General features: G+C 64.0%; 1 protein-coding gene across 1 annotated transcript; it reads right to left on the reverse strand.

Annotated features, from left to right (window-relative positions):
• Positions 1 to 7,373: 7,373 nt before the first annotated feature.
• On the reverse strand, positions 7,374 to 12,654 carry SNX33 (sorting nexin 33). The gene is made up of 2 exons (XM_076348489.1): positions 10,440 to 12,654; positions 7,374 to 8,306 (listed from the first exon to the last, which is right to left on the reverse strand). The coding sequence occupies exons 1-2, from the start codon at positions 11,878 to 11,880 to the stop codon at positions 8,053 to 8,055; spliced, it is 1,695 nt and encodes a 564-aa protein (XP_076204604.1). The 5' UTR covers positions 11,881 to 12,654; the 3' UTR covers positions 7,374 to 8,052.
• Positions 12,655 to 13,429: the final 775 nt, after the last annotated feature.

Here is a 13,429-nt window from a genome sequence, read left to right on the forward strand (position 1 = left end):
CACACAGAGGCGCAGCCCCCCCACCTCCCCCCACCCCAGTTTGGGCCAGAACCACTCTGATCTGGCAGGTTTTGGGGTGACAGGAGCTGGGCTGCACCCTTCCTTGCTGAGCTGGTTATAAAGCTCGCAGAGGTTTAGGGAAGATGCTTACAGCTGCTCTGCCAGATGTGCTGTTCCCCCTCAAGGCAGGCCAGATCTGCACAGCTGGCTAACAAGAGCCAGCCATGCCCGTGAACTCACATGCCCTATTCCTGGGAGCCGCTGCCAGGTCTCCCCCCCCCCCCCAGCACCTCCCCACCTCCTCCTGCACCTACAGCCGCTGGTGTTTCCCCGATGTCTCACACCTACATCCCTCCTCTGCCTTCTACCCACAGTTTTAAAGCAAGAAAAGCCACCCAGAGCGAGACTGCTGTCCCCAGGGAGCCCCTGCCCCAGGACACGGCCAGAGCCATTTCTTCTGCGGCACCACCAGCCGAGCCCCCCCGGCTCACCCCAACCCTGAGCTGCAGGCAGGGAACCTGCACCCACGGTGGGGTGCAGGTCTCCCCCAGTCCTGCCATGGGAGAGGGGGTCACGGGTGGGTGCTGCCCAAGAGGGAGATGTCCCTGCCGCTGTTGCCAGGGAGGCATCGTTGTGCCCAGCCTGCGAGTGCAGAGAAATGCAGGGCTGGGGTGGAGTGGGGACATCAGGCATGGGAGCACCAGGAAGGGCAGAAGAGGGGCTGTAAGAAGGTGCTGAAGGCACCTGGATCAACACGTCATCAAGACCCCCATACATCTACATGCAGCTTCTGAGGACGCCTGGACCAGGGAATAAAAGGCAGGCCAAGAGGAGGTCACAGAGGTCTTTTCCAACCTTAATGATTCTATGAGAGCCAGCCCACAGCCAGGCTAAAGCAAAGCCTCAGGTTGCTAAGGGAAAACATGGGGGGGGCAAAAAGCAGGGCAGGAGCCAGAAGACACCCAGATACAGAGACAAAGGACAGTGAGCAAGTTGCGGTGACTCACAGAGGTGTGACAGGATGGAGATGACAGACCATACCTGCCACCACCTCCTAAATGGTAGGAAGAGGCATGTCAAAAGCAAGGACATCGCCAAATAGAGCCACCCAGGAGGTCTCGATAGCTGGCGTCCCTTGTCCTCTGTGCCACCTCCAGACACGCCGAGGTGACCACCTGGGTAAAAGCATCTCAGTGCCTGACCACCAGATTAACCCGGGCAATCACACGGGGGCTCACAAGTGGCAAAAATGCCAATGAGTTTCACTTCTGTTTTGTCCTTAATTAAGAAGTCACCCTTGGTCTCTATAAGCCCCAGAAGCAGGGGGTTCCTCCTCCTCCTCCGCTGGGGAGCCCCCACAGCTGGATCCCAGGCAGGACACGGCCTGGGCTGGCTCAGTCGGGAAGTCCCTGCAGCCCTGCCGGGATTTCAGCCCGGCGCTGGGGTTAACGTCCTGATTTGAGCTCAGATCGGCCGAGGCAGGAGGAGCAGCGCTGTTGCACGGCTCAGGGAGAAGGCAACCCTGCTGGTCCCCAGGCCGGCTCGGCAGGGTCAGGCTGTCCCCAGCTGCAGGGAAGGGACATGTTTAAATGATGCCCTGCTGCAGAGTCCAGCCTGCAAGCAGCAAGGAGAAAGGAGTAAGAACAATTTTCCCCTACCATTTCCTCGGCAGACCCACACTGCCTTTAAAGCAACCAGGAAACCTCCTCTTGAGTTACCCAATACCCCCCGGCAGCCTGGCCCTGGCCTGGCTTGGCCACGGGTCCAAGCGCTGCGGCAAGGCAAAGCTTCCCCAGGCCACGCACACAGCTGCCTCGGGAAGAGAGAAGGGGACCATAACCCCGCGGCCATCTCCCAGGCATCGCATCTGCGGCAGGCTGGATCCGACACCTCTCCTGGGTTAATGACGATACCAGCGTCGTGGTACCAGCTCAGGGAGGGACAGCACTCGGCAGGAGCTGGAGACACCAGGGCTCACAGGTGGGGATGGACACAGAGCAGGAAGGGAGTCTGTCACAGCTCCGGTGAGATGAACCAGTTTCCAGGCACCTATTAAATTGCAAACAAATAATAGGCCGAACAGGTTTCTTTCAGCATCCACCCAGGGCAGATAGGATCATTTGGCTTTGAAACCCCCCCCCGCAAGCTTTAGCCATGCAAATGCAGGGGTTCAACAAATGAGGGACTTTATTCCCAGCCAGGCTTCAGGCCAGCACAGCCAAGCCCTGCACGTGAGACCAGGACCCCCACCCACGCAAGCATCATGTCCCCAGCCTCCAAACTCCTCCGCTGCTGTGGACCACCACAGGCTGCGGGACCTTGTGACAACGTTGTCCACGTTGCTCCTGGGGACAGAGGCACAGCAAGCGCATGAACCCCCTGAGCTCATGCAGGCAGCCCCCCCCCATTTTAGGGAGGCAAAGCACGGTCCCAGGGCTCCTGCCTCCCTATCCCCATCCCAAAACCTCCCTGGCAGCTCTCACCAGCCCCAGGAGATGCTCTGGATTTCGCTGGGAGCCAGGAGGCATGTGCTGGGGTCCCCTCAGGCGGCACAGGTCACGCTCCCTGATGGCAGGCAATGAGAAGAGGTCTCCAGGACACCCTACCCGGGAGGGCAGGAGGATACCTATTCCTCCCAAGGCAGGTGAAGGACCTGATCAGGGGTGGCCAGGTCCTCCTAGGAGCTGCCCCACGTGGGAAACTCAGAGCCAGACCTGGCTGGCTGCTGCGTAATGTGACGAGGCTCAGCACCTCCGCTCAGCTCCGAGCCAAGCCCAGCGGCCCAGGATGCTGGGAGCCCTCCCTCCCTGCTACGTGCCTGCCTGATTTCAGCAGGCAATGCCCACAGCCTGCAGAACAGGTTCAGCTGGCAGCAAGCCTGGCAGGATAAGACAGAGCCTAGGGGGAAGAACAGGCTGCAGGCACATCACCCTGGGAGCACCTCACAGGAGTTGGGGGCAACAAGCCCATGCAGGGACAGGGCTGTCCCCAGGAGTCTGGCATCCCCCCACCACCTTTCCCACCTGAGATAAAGTTTCCCAGGCCCTGGCAAGCAGAGGAAAGGATGGAGGGATGAGGACCTGGACACCAGAAAGCATCCCCCACGCAGCTGCTGCCTGCCATGGCTCTCCAGCCCGGCTGCTGATTTAAATTCAAGCCAGATGGAGGTTAGGCTCAATTTCCACACCCAGCAACTCCAAGGCAGACAGACAATGACAGAGGGACAACCACATCCCAGAGCCCGGGCTCTCCACCCCTCCTGCAAAAACAACACACCCAGAGACGCAGCTCCCCGGCAGCGCAGGACCTACCTCCCCGGGCTCAGCACCTTCCTGGGGACCGGAGAGATTATCCGTCCTGGCACAAAAAGCTGGGAGAGGGTCTGCCCCGAGCATCACCCCGGCTCTGGCTGGGGGTGACCAGCCCTTTGCAGAGCACCGGGGCTGCAGCGTTCAGCAGCAGGGGAAGAAGGAGGGCTGGCAAACCCCAGCTACGATTAAAGGTGACTCCCAGCTCATTACCCTGGCACAGGCACTGCTGACCCCCTCCCCCCCCCATAATTGCCCTGGGCTGGGAGCAGGAGGGAGCATTTATAGCCACAGCCAAGAGAACCAGCTGGTGCTCATTGCCTAGCCTGGAGGAGCCGAGTCAGGGTCATGCTTCAGAAATATTTGAGAAGTGCAGTGATTAAAAGATTTGAGCTGGCAGTCTGAGCTGTCTCCCTCTGCCCCTGGTTCATTGCCCCCTCGCGCCAGTGCCCTCCCATGTGCATCTGCCTGGTCTTGCTGCCTCCATGCAGACACACTCTCATCCACCTCCCAGCACAGCAGGGCTGGGTCTGGATGGGACCTCACAGCCATTTCGGGCAGCAAAATCCCACTCGGCTCCATCCCCTGCGCGCGCAGCCCCGGAGCTGCTGCCAGCCCTGACGAGCAGGCGTGACTCTGCTCCCTGCTCCTTGCTGGCAGACGTGCCTCTCCAACACGCTTGCTAAACACGCCGGCAGCGTAGCGTGCCCGGCAGGCCTCATCCTGCCCAGCTGCACTGCCAGGAGCTGCACCCCGCGCTCCCCTTTGCCATGGGGAGGAGCTGGGTCAGGCCACTGGGCTGCTTTGGTGTCTGATCCCGAATTACTGAGCACTTGGGGCTGGTGGGGGTATCCGTGCGGCTGACGAGCCTCTGATCAGCAGCTCCGCTTGTCCCAGCTGCCGGGGCAGGAGGCACCCAGCACATCCCCAGCCTCCAGCCGCTCGGCTGGTCCCCGCGGGACCCCAACTGCTTCTGCACCCAGGAAGGGGTCCTCCCACCCCAGAGCATCCAGCCCTAGGCTGGGCTTGGGGGGCACGCTGAGAGGGGGGACGACTTCATGGGGTGGCGAAGGACTGGTTTGGCTGTGGAGGTGGCTCATCCCACCGAGCTGAGCCCTGCTGGTTTGGGGGATACCTAGGGATGGGTTGGATCCGGGTTGTCCCTACTGCCTGCTGGCCCAGCCCGCATATAAAACCCAGTCTCCCAGAGGTCAAACCAAGGATGCCGGATTTTCTTGCCACGGCGGGGAGAAGCCCAAAGGGAGGAGGCAAGACAAGATCACCTGGAAGCCTCCTGTCAGAGCAGAGGCAGCGACGGGCCCTCCCGTGCTGGCTGCGGTGCTCCCCGGGGAGGATGCACCGGCCGCCGCTGCCACCTCCCCACCCGGCCGTCGTGCCGGCGGGGCTTCTGGCGGTGCCTTGGCCTTGGCTTTCCCACGCGAGAGCAGCCTTGGGAAGTGGGAGGAGGAAGCGGACCTGCCCCTTGTTCCTGGTGTTTCCTCTCGGCCTCGCGCGCCCTGGGTTTTTTTTTTTTTTTCTTGCCGCGACCCTGAGCAGGAGCAGGGAACAGCCTGTGTCCCAGATCAGGGCAGCAACCGAAACCACTGGGGCACGGGGAGCACTGCCTGCACCCCCAGCCCCCCTCCTCACCGCCACCCTGCACCCCAGGGGTGCCCACACAGCGGCGGGAGCAGTGGGGCAGCCGCCGGGATGCCTGGAGCTGGTTCCATCATCCAAACCTCAGAGCTTTCGCAGGATGCCATCGGAGGCGCGGGGGGCAGCAGGAGGATGCTCGAGCCCCCCCGGCCGGCCAAGGCAGGCCCCGAAATGCCTGCCTGTGGGCAGGGAGGGGCCCAGCCGCCCGCTGCCAGGCGGCGGAGGGAAAAGGCAGGAATGGTAATGGGAAGCAGGTTTTCCCAGCCGACGGGTTTGCCGTGCGGAGCCAGTCCTGGGAGTGCGATCCAGACATGGGGGTATGCGGGGGTGGGAGGGCCGGTGGAGCAAGGAGACCTTTGTGGGTGCCAAAGGACTGCAGGGAGCACAGGTCCACACTTGGGGAAACTGAGGCACAGCCTTCAGAGGGGGTGCACGCAGCCCACAGGGACACTGTCCTGCCCCCGTCCCCATGCCAGGACACCGGAGTGGAGGGTGAGCTCCCAGGGCACTGGGACATCTCCCGGCTCCAGTTGCACACCCTGCAAGCAGAGGCAGCTCTTCGCAGCGTTCAGCCTCCGTCGAGGGTGTGACCAGCCTGGCTTTGCGGCCCAAATCTGCAAGTGTTTATCAGGGTGGCTCCGAGAAGGATTATCTCCTTCGCTGGGGCTGCACGCACCCTCCCGACACTGCTATCGCCTCTCCCACCCTCCCAGATACTTGTCCCCTACCCCATGTCCAGACCCTTCAAAATCTGCCTCCGGCACATCCCAGGGACCGTGCTGCAATGGGGGATCCCAGGCAGGGCATCCCCCCACTGAGCCCGGTCTGGGGGAGCCGGGATGCCACAGCCGGGTGCCGGCACGGCCCTGGAGGCTGCTCGCGGTGCCGGAGTTTGGCTGCCCGCCCGGGGAACGGCAGTGGCAGGCTCAAACCCAGCGCCCGTTGCGCTGCCGGGGGAGAGCAGGCGGCAGTGGGGCTGGCGGGGGGGAAGGGACGCGCCGTCCTGCGCAGAATCTGGCCTCAACGTGGGGCCGAGGCAACCGTGGTCAGCCAGTGCACCGCCAGCGGGGCCGGGGATGAGGCCTTAATCCCTGCGGGGTTAGCACGGGGGTTAGCCACCCTATTCCCGTGGCTGCTGCTGCTGGAGGGGCTGGGGCGGGGATGGGGCCAGGGTGGGATGGGGCTGGGGTGGGGTGGGAAGGGGGTGGGATGGTGCCAAGGTAGGATGGGGCTGGGGTGGGATGGGGCTGGGTGGGATGGGATGGGGCCAGGGTGGGATGGGGCCGGGGTGGGATGGGATGGGGCCAGGGTGGGATGGGGCCGGGGTGGGATGGGGCTGGGTGGGATGGGATGGGGCCAGGGTGGGATGGGGCCGGGGTGGGATGGGTTTGGGATGAGATGGGGCCAGGGTGGGATGGGGCCGGGGTGGGATGGGATGGGGCCAGGGTGGGATGGGGCTGGGATGGGGCTGGGGTGGGATGAGGCTGGGGTGGGATGAGGCTGGGTGGGATGGGATGGGGTCAGGGTGGGATGGGGCTGGGGTGGGATGGGTTTGGGATGGGATGGGGCCGGGGTGGGATGAGACCAAGGTAGGATGCAGCCAGGGTAGGATGGGGCTGGGGTGGGATGGGGTTGGGATGGGATGGGGCTGCTGTGGGATGGAGCCAGGGTGGGATAGGGCCGGGGTAGGATGGGGCTAGGATAGGATGGGAATGGCGTGGGTCTGTGCCAAGGTAGGATGCAGCCAGGGTAGGATGGGGCTGGGGTAGGATGGGGCTAAGATAGGATGGGGCCGGGTGGGATGGGGTTGGGATGGGGCCAGAGTGGGATGGGGCCACGGTGAAGGGGACCACCCCGGCTGCGGGATGCAGCAGGAAACGCGTCCTGCCTGGACGGAGGCTGCGCGATGCCTCCGGGTGTATTTCGGCGTGCTTGTCCCCGCGGGCTAGGGCCGGGGAGGGCTCTGGGAGGACGGAGCGCAGCCCGTCGCATTCCCAGCGCCGCTGTTATTTTAACAATACCCCGCTGGCCTGCATGCCGGGGCTAATTTTAACCCTGGAGCCACGCCAAGCCGGCCCTAACTTTCCTTGCTGTGATTTATCCCAGCCGTTTCCCTTCGAAAACAAGGCCCCCGTGCCAGCCCCGCTGTCTCCCCAGGCAGCGGCACGCTGCCATGGGTCCTGCCCCACCGGGCAGGGCAAAGCGGGGCAGGATTTGCCCCTCGGCGGGTTATTCGGAGAGCGGGAGGGCGGCCGGTGCCGGGCCCCCCTGGGCGCTCAGCCCCCCGCCGCCCACAGCATGGGGATTTTCGGAAGCTGGCTGGAAGCCGGGGGATGCTCGAATGCAGAGACTTCCCCGGGATCCTGGAGCGGCTCCGTTTTCCACAGACATCTCTGGGAAGGAGGTGGGTGTTTTTTTCTACTGACATTTTTATTGAAAACGCTGTGGGGCGCTTTATTTTTTGCCTTTTTTTTTTCTCCCTTTTCCCAGTCAACAGCCATGCTCGAGAAAGAGATTTCCCTTCGCCTCTGTGCATCTATTTAAAAACTGATTGGTAAAAATGCTGCAGAAACGTTTGCGAAAAATGGAAAATATTGAAAATATCTGGTGACAAAAAAAAAGAAATCATTCTCTTCCAAATAAAGATCTTTCTCTTCTCTTTTTTCCATCAGAAAAGCTTTTAGTGTGCAAAATGTCGACAGCTTTGATTTCTTCTCCCAGCGGGCTGGGATGCACCCACCTCTCTGCTCCAGGAGGATGGGTTTTCAGAAAGCTAAAAATCACTGGGCAGAGATACCAGCACCGTTACCTCCACGTCCGTCTCTCTTGTGACCCCCCCCTGCGTCCCCGCCAGACCCGCGGCAGGGTGGGAGGTCCCCAGGGAAAGAGGTGGCACGGCCAGCCCGCAGGCGAGCCCTTCCCCGCAGGACCGCAGCCTGCCCGCCCGGGAAGGGGGAAGAAAGCCCAAAGGTATTTGGTCACTAGCATCATGAGTTCCCGTTCGTTCTCAGCCCATCACAAACAGAGGAGGTCTGCAAGGCCGCGGATAGAGAAGTGCGTGATTTCGGCAGGGCAGCAAGCGGAGGCGTTAGAGGTTGTCGTACATGCGTAACGTCTTCTCCAGCTGCTGGCTGACGCGCTGGTAGAAGACGATCTGCTGCTTTAAGTAGGACTGCATCATCCTCTTGAAGTCGGCCACGCGCCGCTCGTGGAAGTGGTTCATCTCAGCTTGCAGGGCGAAGCCCACCACGCGGCAGCGCTTGCGGATCCCGTCTGCCTCCTCCTGGTCCATCCGGCCCTCGTCGCTCATCCGCTGGCTCTCCTTCACCTTCGCGAAGGCGCCTGGCGAGGCAGGGGGAAGGGTGAGAGGCTGATGGATCTGTGCGTCCCTCCGTCCCCCTTCCCCTGGCACAGGCATCCCCGGGCAGCACCGTTGGGTCCCATCGTCCTCCATCCCGGGGCACCAGCCTGGCCCCACGGCCGGAGGTGCAGTGCTGCCCCACGTTAGTAAGGGAGGGATCTGCGCGCTCCCGGGCTGTCATCTCCCTGTGCCCATCAATCCCCATCCCTCTCCTCCAGGCAGGGGAAGACCAGGAGCCTTTTCCCTCTGGACTCTGACCTCCCCAAGTCCTTTTCCGCCCCATCCCTGGGCAGTCAGCCTCATATTTAGAGGGATGTTTGGGGGACTGGGCTGCTGGAGGGGTGTGACTCAAGGCTCGGGGTGCGTAGCTAACGTGGGGCAGCCAAGCGTCCCGGCCAAGCCTGCCCTGCAAATGTTCGATGTCACCCCATGGATGGGGGTCAGAGCAGCCCTGGGAGATCCGAGACCGGGAGGCGGTGAATCAGGGTGCGGGAGGGGCATGCGGTGCCGGCTGGAGCTCGGCTGGGAAAGCATCTCCCTCTCCCAGAGGCGGCTGATGCTCTGACACCAGTTTTTCCCCCTCCTTCCACTTATTTTTACAGCTCGGTTTCGAAAGAATCCTGCCTGGCTCCAGCCCTGCATTCCTCCCCCCTCATTAGCACAGAGGCTGTTTGCCTGAAAACAGGATCTGGCCCGCAGCTCGCCGGGCTTTTTTCCCTTCTCCCTGACCCTTGCCGGGAGCGCCGGACCCGGGGTTATGGTGCTCCCGCTGCGCCAGCCCTGCTCTCAGCGGAGAGGAGGAGGAGGAAGAAGCAAAGGTTGGAGGCCAAATCCTGCCTTCCGCTCTGCCCACGCGGCCTCGCTTCCGGACGGGATCCAGCCCCTCTTCACCCGCCGCTGTAAACAACGCGGGGAGGGAAAGGCAAGGAAGCGGCCAGGGCTGGATCGCATCCTCCCCTTCCCCTTTTGCCTTCCCAGCCTCCCCCAGGGATGCGGAGCGATGCACGGACACCCCTGGATGCTCAGACACAGACAGCCCTGGCTTCACCCCGGGGAAAACTCCCTGCCCACCAAAATCCGAGGACGCCGGCGCAGGCGTCCCCTCCCCGCTGCAGGCAGCCGGGCCGGGAGGAGTGCGTGGACTTTGGCCCCGCTCCCACACCTGGCTCCCCGTCTGCGTCACACCCCGCTGCCTGGGTGCAAAGGGACACCGAGCCCTGCCTGCCCCCTGCCCTCCCCAGAAAGGGCAAGGCAGACACCTCTCGGCCCCTCCCCTCCTTCCTGACCCCCCCCCCAAATACCCAGGGGACCTGCAAGCACAAGGAGATGAGGGGATGCAGGGAGCCCCGATGCCCTGGGGGTGCTAAACCCACCCGTCCTGGGCTCGGAGGGGCAGGGACGTACTCTTGAAGAGTTTGACCCTGGTTGTCCCCAGAAGGTCCAGCGTGTCCCCCCTGGCCAGAGGAGTGCAGCGAGACTGGTGGGAAGAAGGGACATGTCCATATCCCACCTGCCCTGCACAGCCCCCCCAGCCCCTTGTGACCGACCCAAGGCCGTGTCCCAGCCGTGTCCCAACCCCGGGGGGGGAGCAAGCTCGAGCATCCCTGCTGGCCACCCAACCGCTGCCTCAGCCGAGGAGGGAGGATGAGGAGGGACAAGCAGTGGTGGGTGGGGATGCGACGCAGCCCCACGCTCACAAGGTGCTGGGCAGGCCATCCTGGAGCCAACAGCAACGGTGTCGGCTCCTGCTCGCGGCACGGGGGGAGCGACGCCTGCGCTGACCCCCCCGGCCAGGGCTTTGGGCAGCAGTTATGGAGTCCACGGCATCACTTGAGGCAAAACCTGATCCTGGGCCCAACAGCCCCAGCAGCCTCTCCTGGGGTTGGGGTGACTGGGGAGCCGTGCCAGCAGGGACCATGCTGCCTCCCTGGGAGCCACAGGCAATGGTCCCCATCCTCATCCCCGTCCTCGTCCCCATCCCCGTCCTCATCCCCATCACTGCACAGCACAGGATTTCCTCATTGCATCCCCATCCCGCTCCCCGTGCTGCTCCCACCCATGTGGGGCCATCACGCAGGAGAGGTCATCACCAGGGGAGAAGAAGCCACCCTTACCTTTCTGGAGGTGGATGATGTCTGGGAAGTTGGAGAGGAGCCCTTGGTACAAAGAGAGAGTGTCCAGCATGAGGAACAGGTCGTTCTTGGGCTGCTCGGCGAACATCTCCCCCACGGTCTCGTATGTCTTGCCCGTGTGGGAGATGGCGTTGTTGAGGGCATCCGAGCTGTAGGGGGGGTCCATGTGGAAGGAGTGGCTGATGGCTTGGAAAGCATTGCCCAGCTTCTGGAACTCCTTCCGGAAGCCCCCCACGTGCTTGCGCACCAGCTCCGAGGCCACGTTGGTCAGCTGCAGGACGCTGTCGTCCATCTTCTTGCTGAAAGCCTTGAAGGCGTCCACGCGGTCCTCCACGTCCTGCAGGTCCTGGTGCTCCGTGGGGATCTGGATGGTGAGGAGGAAGCTGGCGCCCACCATCTCGTCCTTCTCTGCCCGGCGTTTGCCCAGCTTCCACTGCTTCTCGTCGCGGCAGCAGAGGAAGTGCTGGAAGCCCTCATACTGGGAGAGGACGGGGTGGCTGGTCATATGGTCCATCCAGAGGATCAGCCGCCGCTTGCGCTTCTCGATGAAGTCCTCCTCGAAGCGCCCGGTGGCCTGCTTCTCGGGCAGATGGGGCACCGAGATGACCGTGAACTTGTGCAGGAGGCGGTTGTAGAGCCAGTCAAAGTGCTTGTACCGCCGGTAGACGGGTGAGTTGATGTTGCTGGGGGTCAGCTTGTAGGAGATGTAGCTCTTGATGCCCTTGAACTTGGTTTGCTTGGTCGGGTCCTCCACGGAGCAGATGAAGGGGTGGGGATTCGCCCTCCACTGGGGACCTTTGGAGCCCATCTCGATGCAGTACGCCTCGGCGATCTTGGACATCAGGGGCACGTCGCCCAGGATGAAGGCTTCCACCCCCGAGCGGACGAAGCAGGAGAAGCGGTTGAGGTTCCTCCCCACCACGCTGCCCCTCTTGGAGGAGCTCATGCTGTCCTGCCTCTCCAGCGCCGGCTTGGGACGGTAACCGGCGTGCTCATGGTGGCCGTACGCTGCCGGGTACTGCAGGTTGGGCGAAGGGTGCCCGTTGGTGCCCGGCGCGCTCCGGGGCTCCTCCACCACCGTGCAAGCATCGTCCCAGTCGTCCCAGTCGTCATCGTCGTCGTCCTCAAAACTGCCCTGGTAGGAGATGCTGGGGTTGGCGGGGGTTGTGTAGAAGGGGGAGTCGTGCCCGGGAGAGCCGGCCGGGCTGCCGGAGTAGTCCGTGTAGTTGGAGCTCGACCGGGAGCGGAGGATTTCGACGTAGGAGGCAGGGAAGAGGCCGGTCTCCCCGCGGCTGTTTTGGCCCTGTAACCACCCGTCCAGGGAGTTCTCGCTGAAGATGACGAGCTCCTCGTTCTCCTGGATGCTGATCTCCTCTTTGTTTTCGCTCTGGAAGTTGTAAAGCGCTCTGGCTTTCAACGCCATGGCCGGTCCCGGGAGGGGGGGACACGGCGTAACGCAATCCCCGCCGCCAAAAAAAAAACAACAACCCCCCAGCGATACCGCAAGCTCGCTCGGCACCGGGGCCGCCCCGCACTGTGGGAAAAGGGTTGGCCGGTTTCTCAGGGAAATAAAAAAAAAGGTGGAGAAGAAATCCTCTACGAGGTGACGCCGAGGTCCGTATGTCCAAGTAACCCCCCCGATCCCGGCGCCCCGGTTAAAAACAACATTCCCCAGTCAAGCGAGCGGCATTTCCTTCGCTCCTACGGGATATAAACGCCGGCCGGACCAAGAGCCGGGCTCTGCCATGTCCACGCAGGTTTTATCTCGCTGGGACGCCGATCCCGCGGTTTCACTTTCCGTGAGGAAAAGATCCGGCTGCCAGCGAGGAAATAAATCCCAAACGACTTTTCTCGGGGTTCCTCTGGATAAAACGCCCCGGTTTCCTCCCGCCAGCGGCTGCCAGTTGGTGGGTGCCGGGAAAGCGCCGGGAACCGACCCCAAACCCAGCCCAACCTCCCCGGTGATCCCGGCCCGGGGATTTTGCAATTCCTTTCCGGGCCGACCTTCCCGGGATTCGGTGGTTTGTTGTTGTTGTTTTGGTTTTTTCCCCCCTGAAATCCGCAAATCTCACGCAGGACGGAGGGGAAGGGCCCCGCAGGCAGGGCAGCACCGGGGCCGGTACCGGGGGCAGCCCCCGCCGCAACGGCGGGGGCCGGCGGCTCCCGGTGCCGGTTGCGGGCGGCGGAGGGAGGAGGGAGCCCGGCCCGCCGCGCCGCCGCTACCGGCGCCGGGGAACCGAGCGCAGCCGCGGCCCGGCCGGGACGGCGCCTCCCGTCCCTCCGCGGACCCCGCGGGCCGCCCTCACCGCATGGCCGGGCAGGGGACCGGGGGGGGAGCCGCCGCTCGCCGCCGCCGCCCGGGCCCGGGGCCCCGGGGCCGCTCTCGGTACCGCCGTCCGGTTCCGGTGTCGGCGCCCGCTGCCGCTGCGCGATGTCGGTGCTGCTCGCCTGGTGCCGGCGGTGCTACCCGGTGGCGGCGGCGGCGGCGGCGGCGGCGGCGGGGCTGGCCGCCAGCCTCCCGTGACGCGCGGCAGCGCCGAGCTCCCCGGTTCGCAGCTGGGGAGCCGCGGGGAGCGGCGCGGCAGGTCGCACGCTGCCCTCTGCAGGCAGCCGGCCCGGGGGACACGGATCCCGCCCACGGCCGCGGCCGCGGCCCGGCCCGCCGGGGCACGGCTCCGGGCGCCGGTTGCTCCCGCGTCCCTGCCCGGGAACCGTCCCGGCTATCCCTGCCCGGGGTATCCTCTGCGTCCCTGCCCGGGGTGTCCCCCTACACCCCTCCCCGCCCGCGGTGTCCCCTGCGTCCCCGCCCGCAGTCTCCCCTCCATCCCTGCCTTGGATGTCCCCCCCCACCCCTGCTCGGCATGGTCCCCGGCGTCCCTGCCCGCCGTTGGCCCCCCCACCCCTGCCCCGCATGTCCCTTCCAGCCCCGCCCGGGGTGTCCCCTCCATCCCTGTCCACCACGTCCCCCCCAG

This window comes from Aptenodytes patagonicus, chromosome 10, assembly GCF_965638725.1.
Source record: "Aptenodytes patagonicus chromosome 10, bAptPat1.pri.cur, whole genome shotgun sequence".
Lineage (NCBI taxonomy): Eukaryota > Metazoa > Chordata > Aves > Sphenisciformes > Spheniscidae > Aptenodytes > Aptenodytes patagonicus.

Coding starts and splice junctions, on each gene's coding strand:
- SNX33 (XM_076348489.1), bottom strand. CDS start 11,880: ATGGCGTTGAAAGCCAGAGCGCTTTACAACTTCCAGAGCGAAAACAAA. Junction 8,307..10,439: donor CATCATCCACCTCCAGAAAG/GTAAGGGTGGCT, acceptor CTGCCTCGCCAG/GCGCCTTCGCGAAGGTGAAG.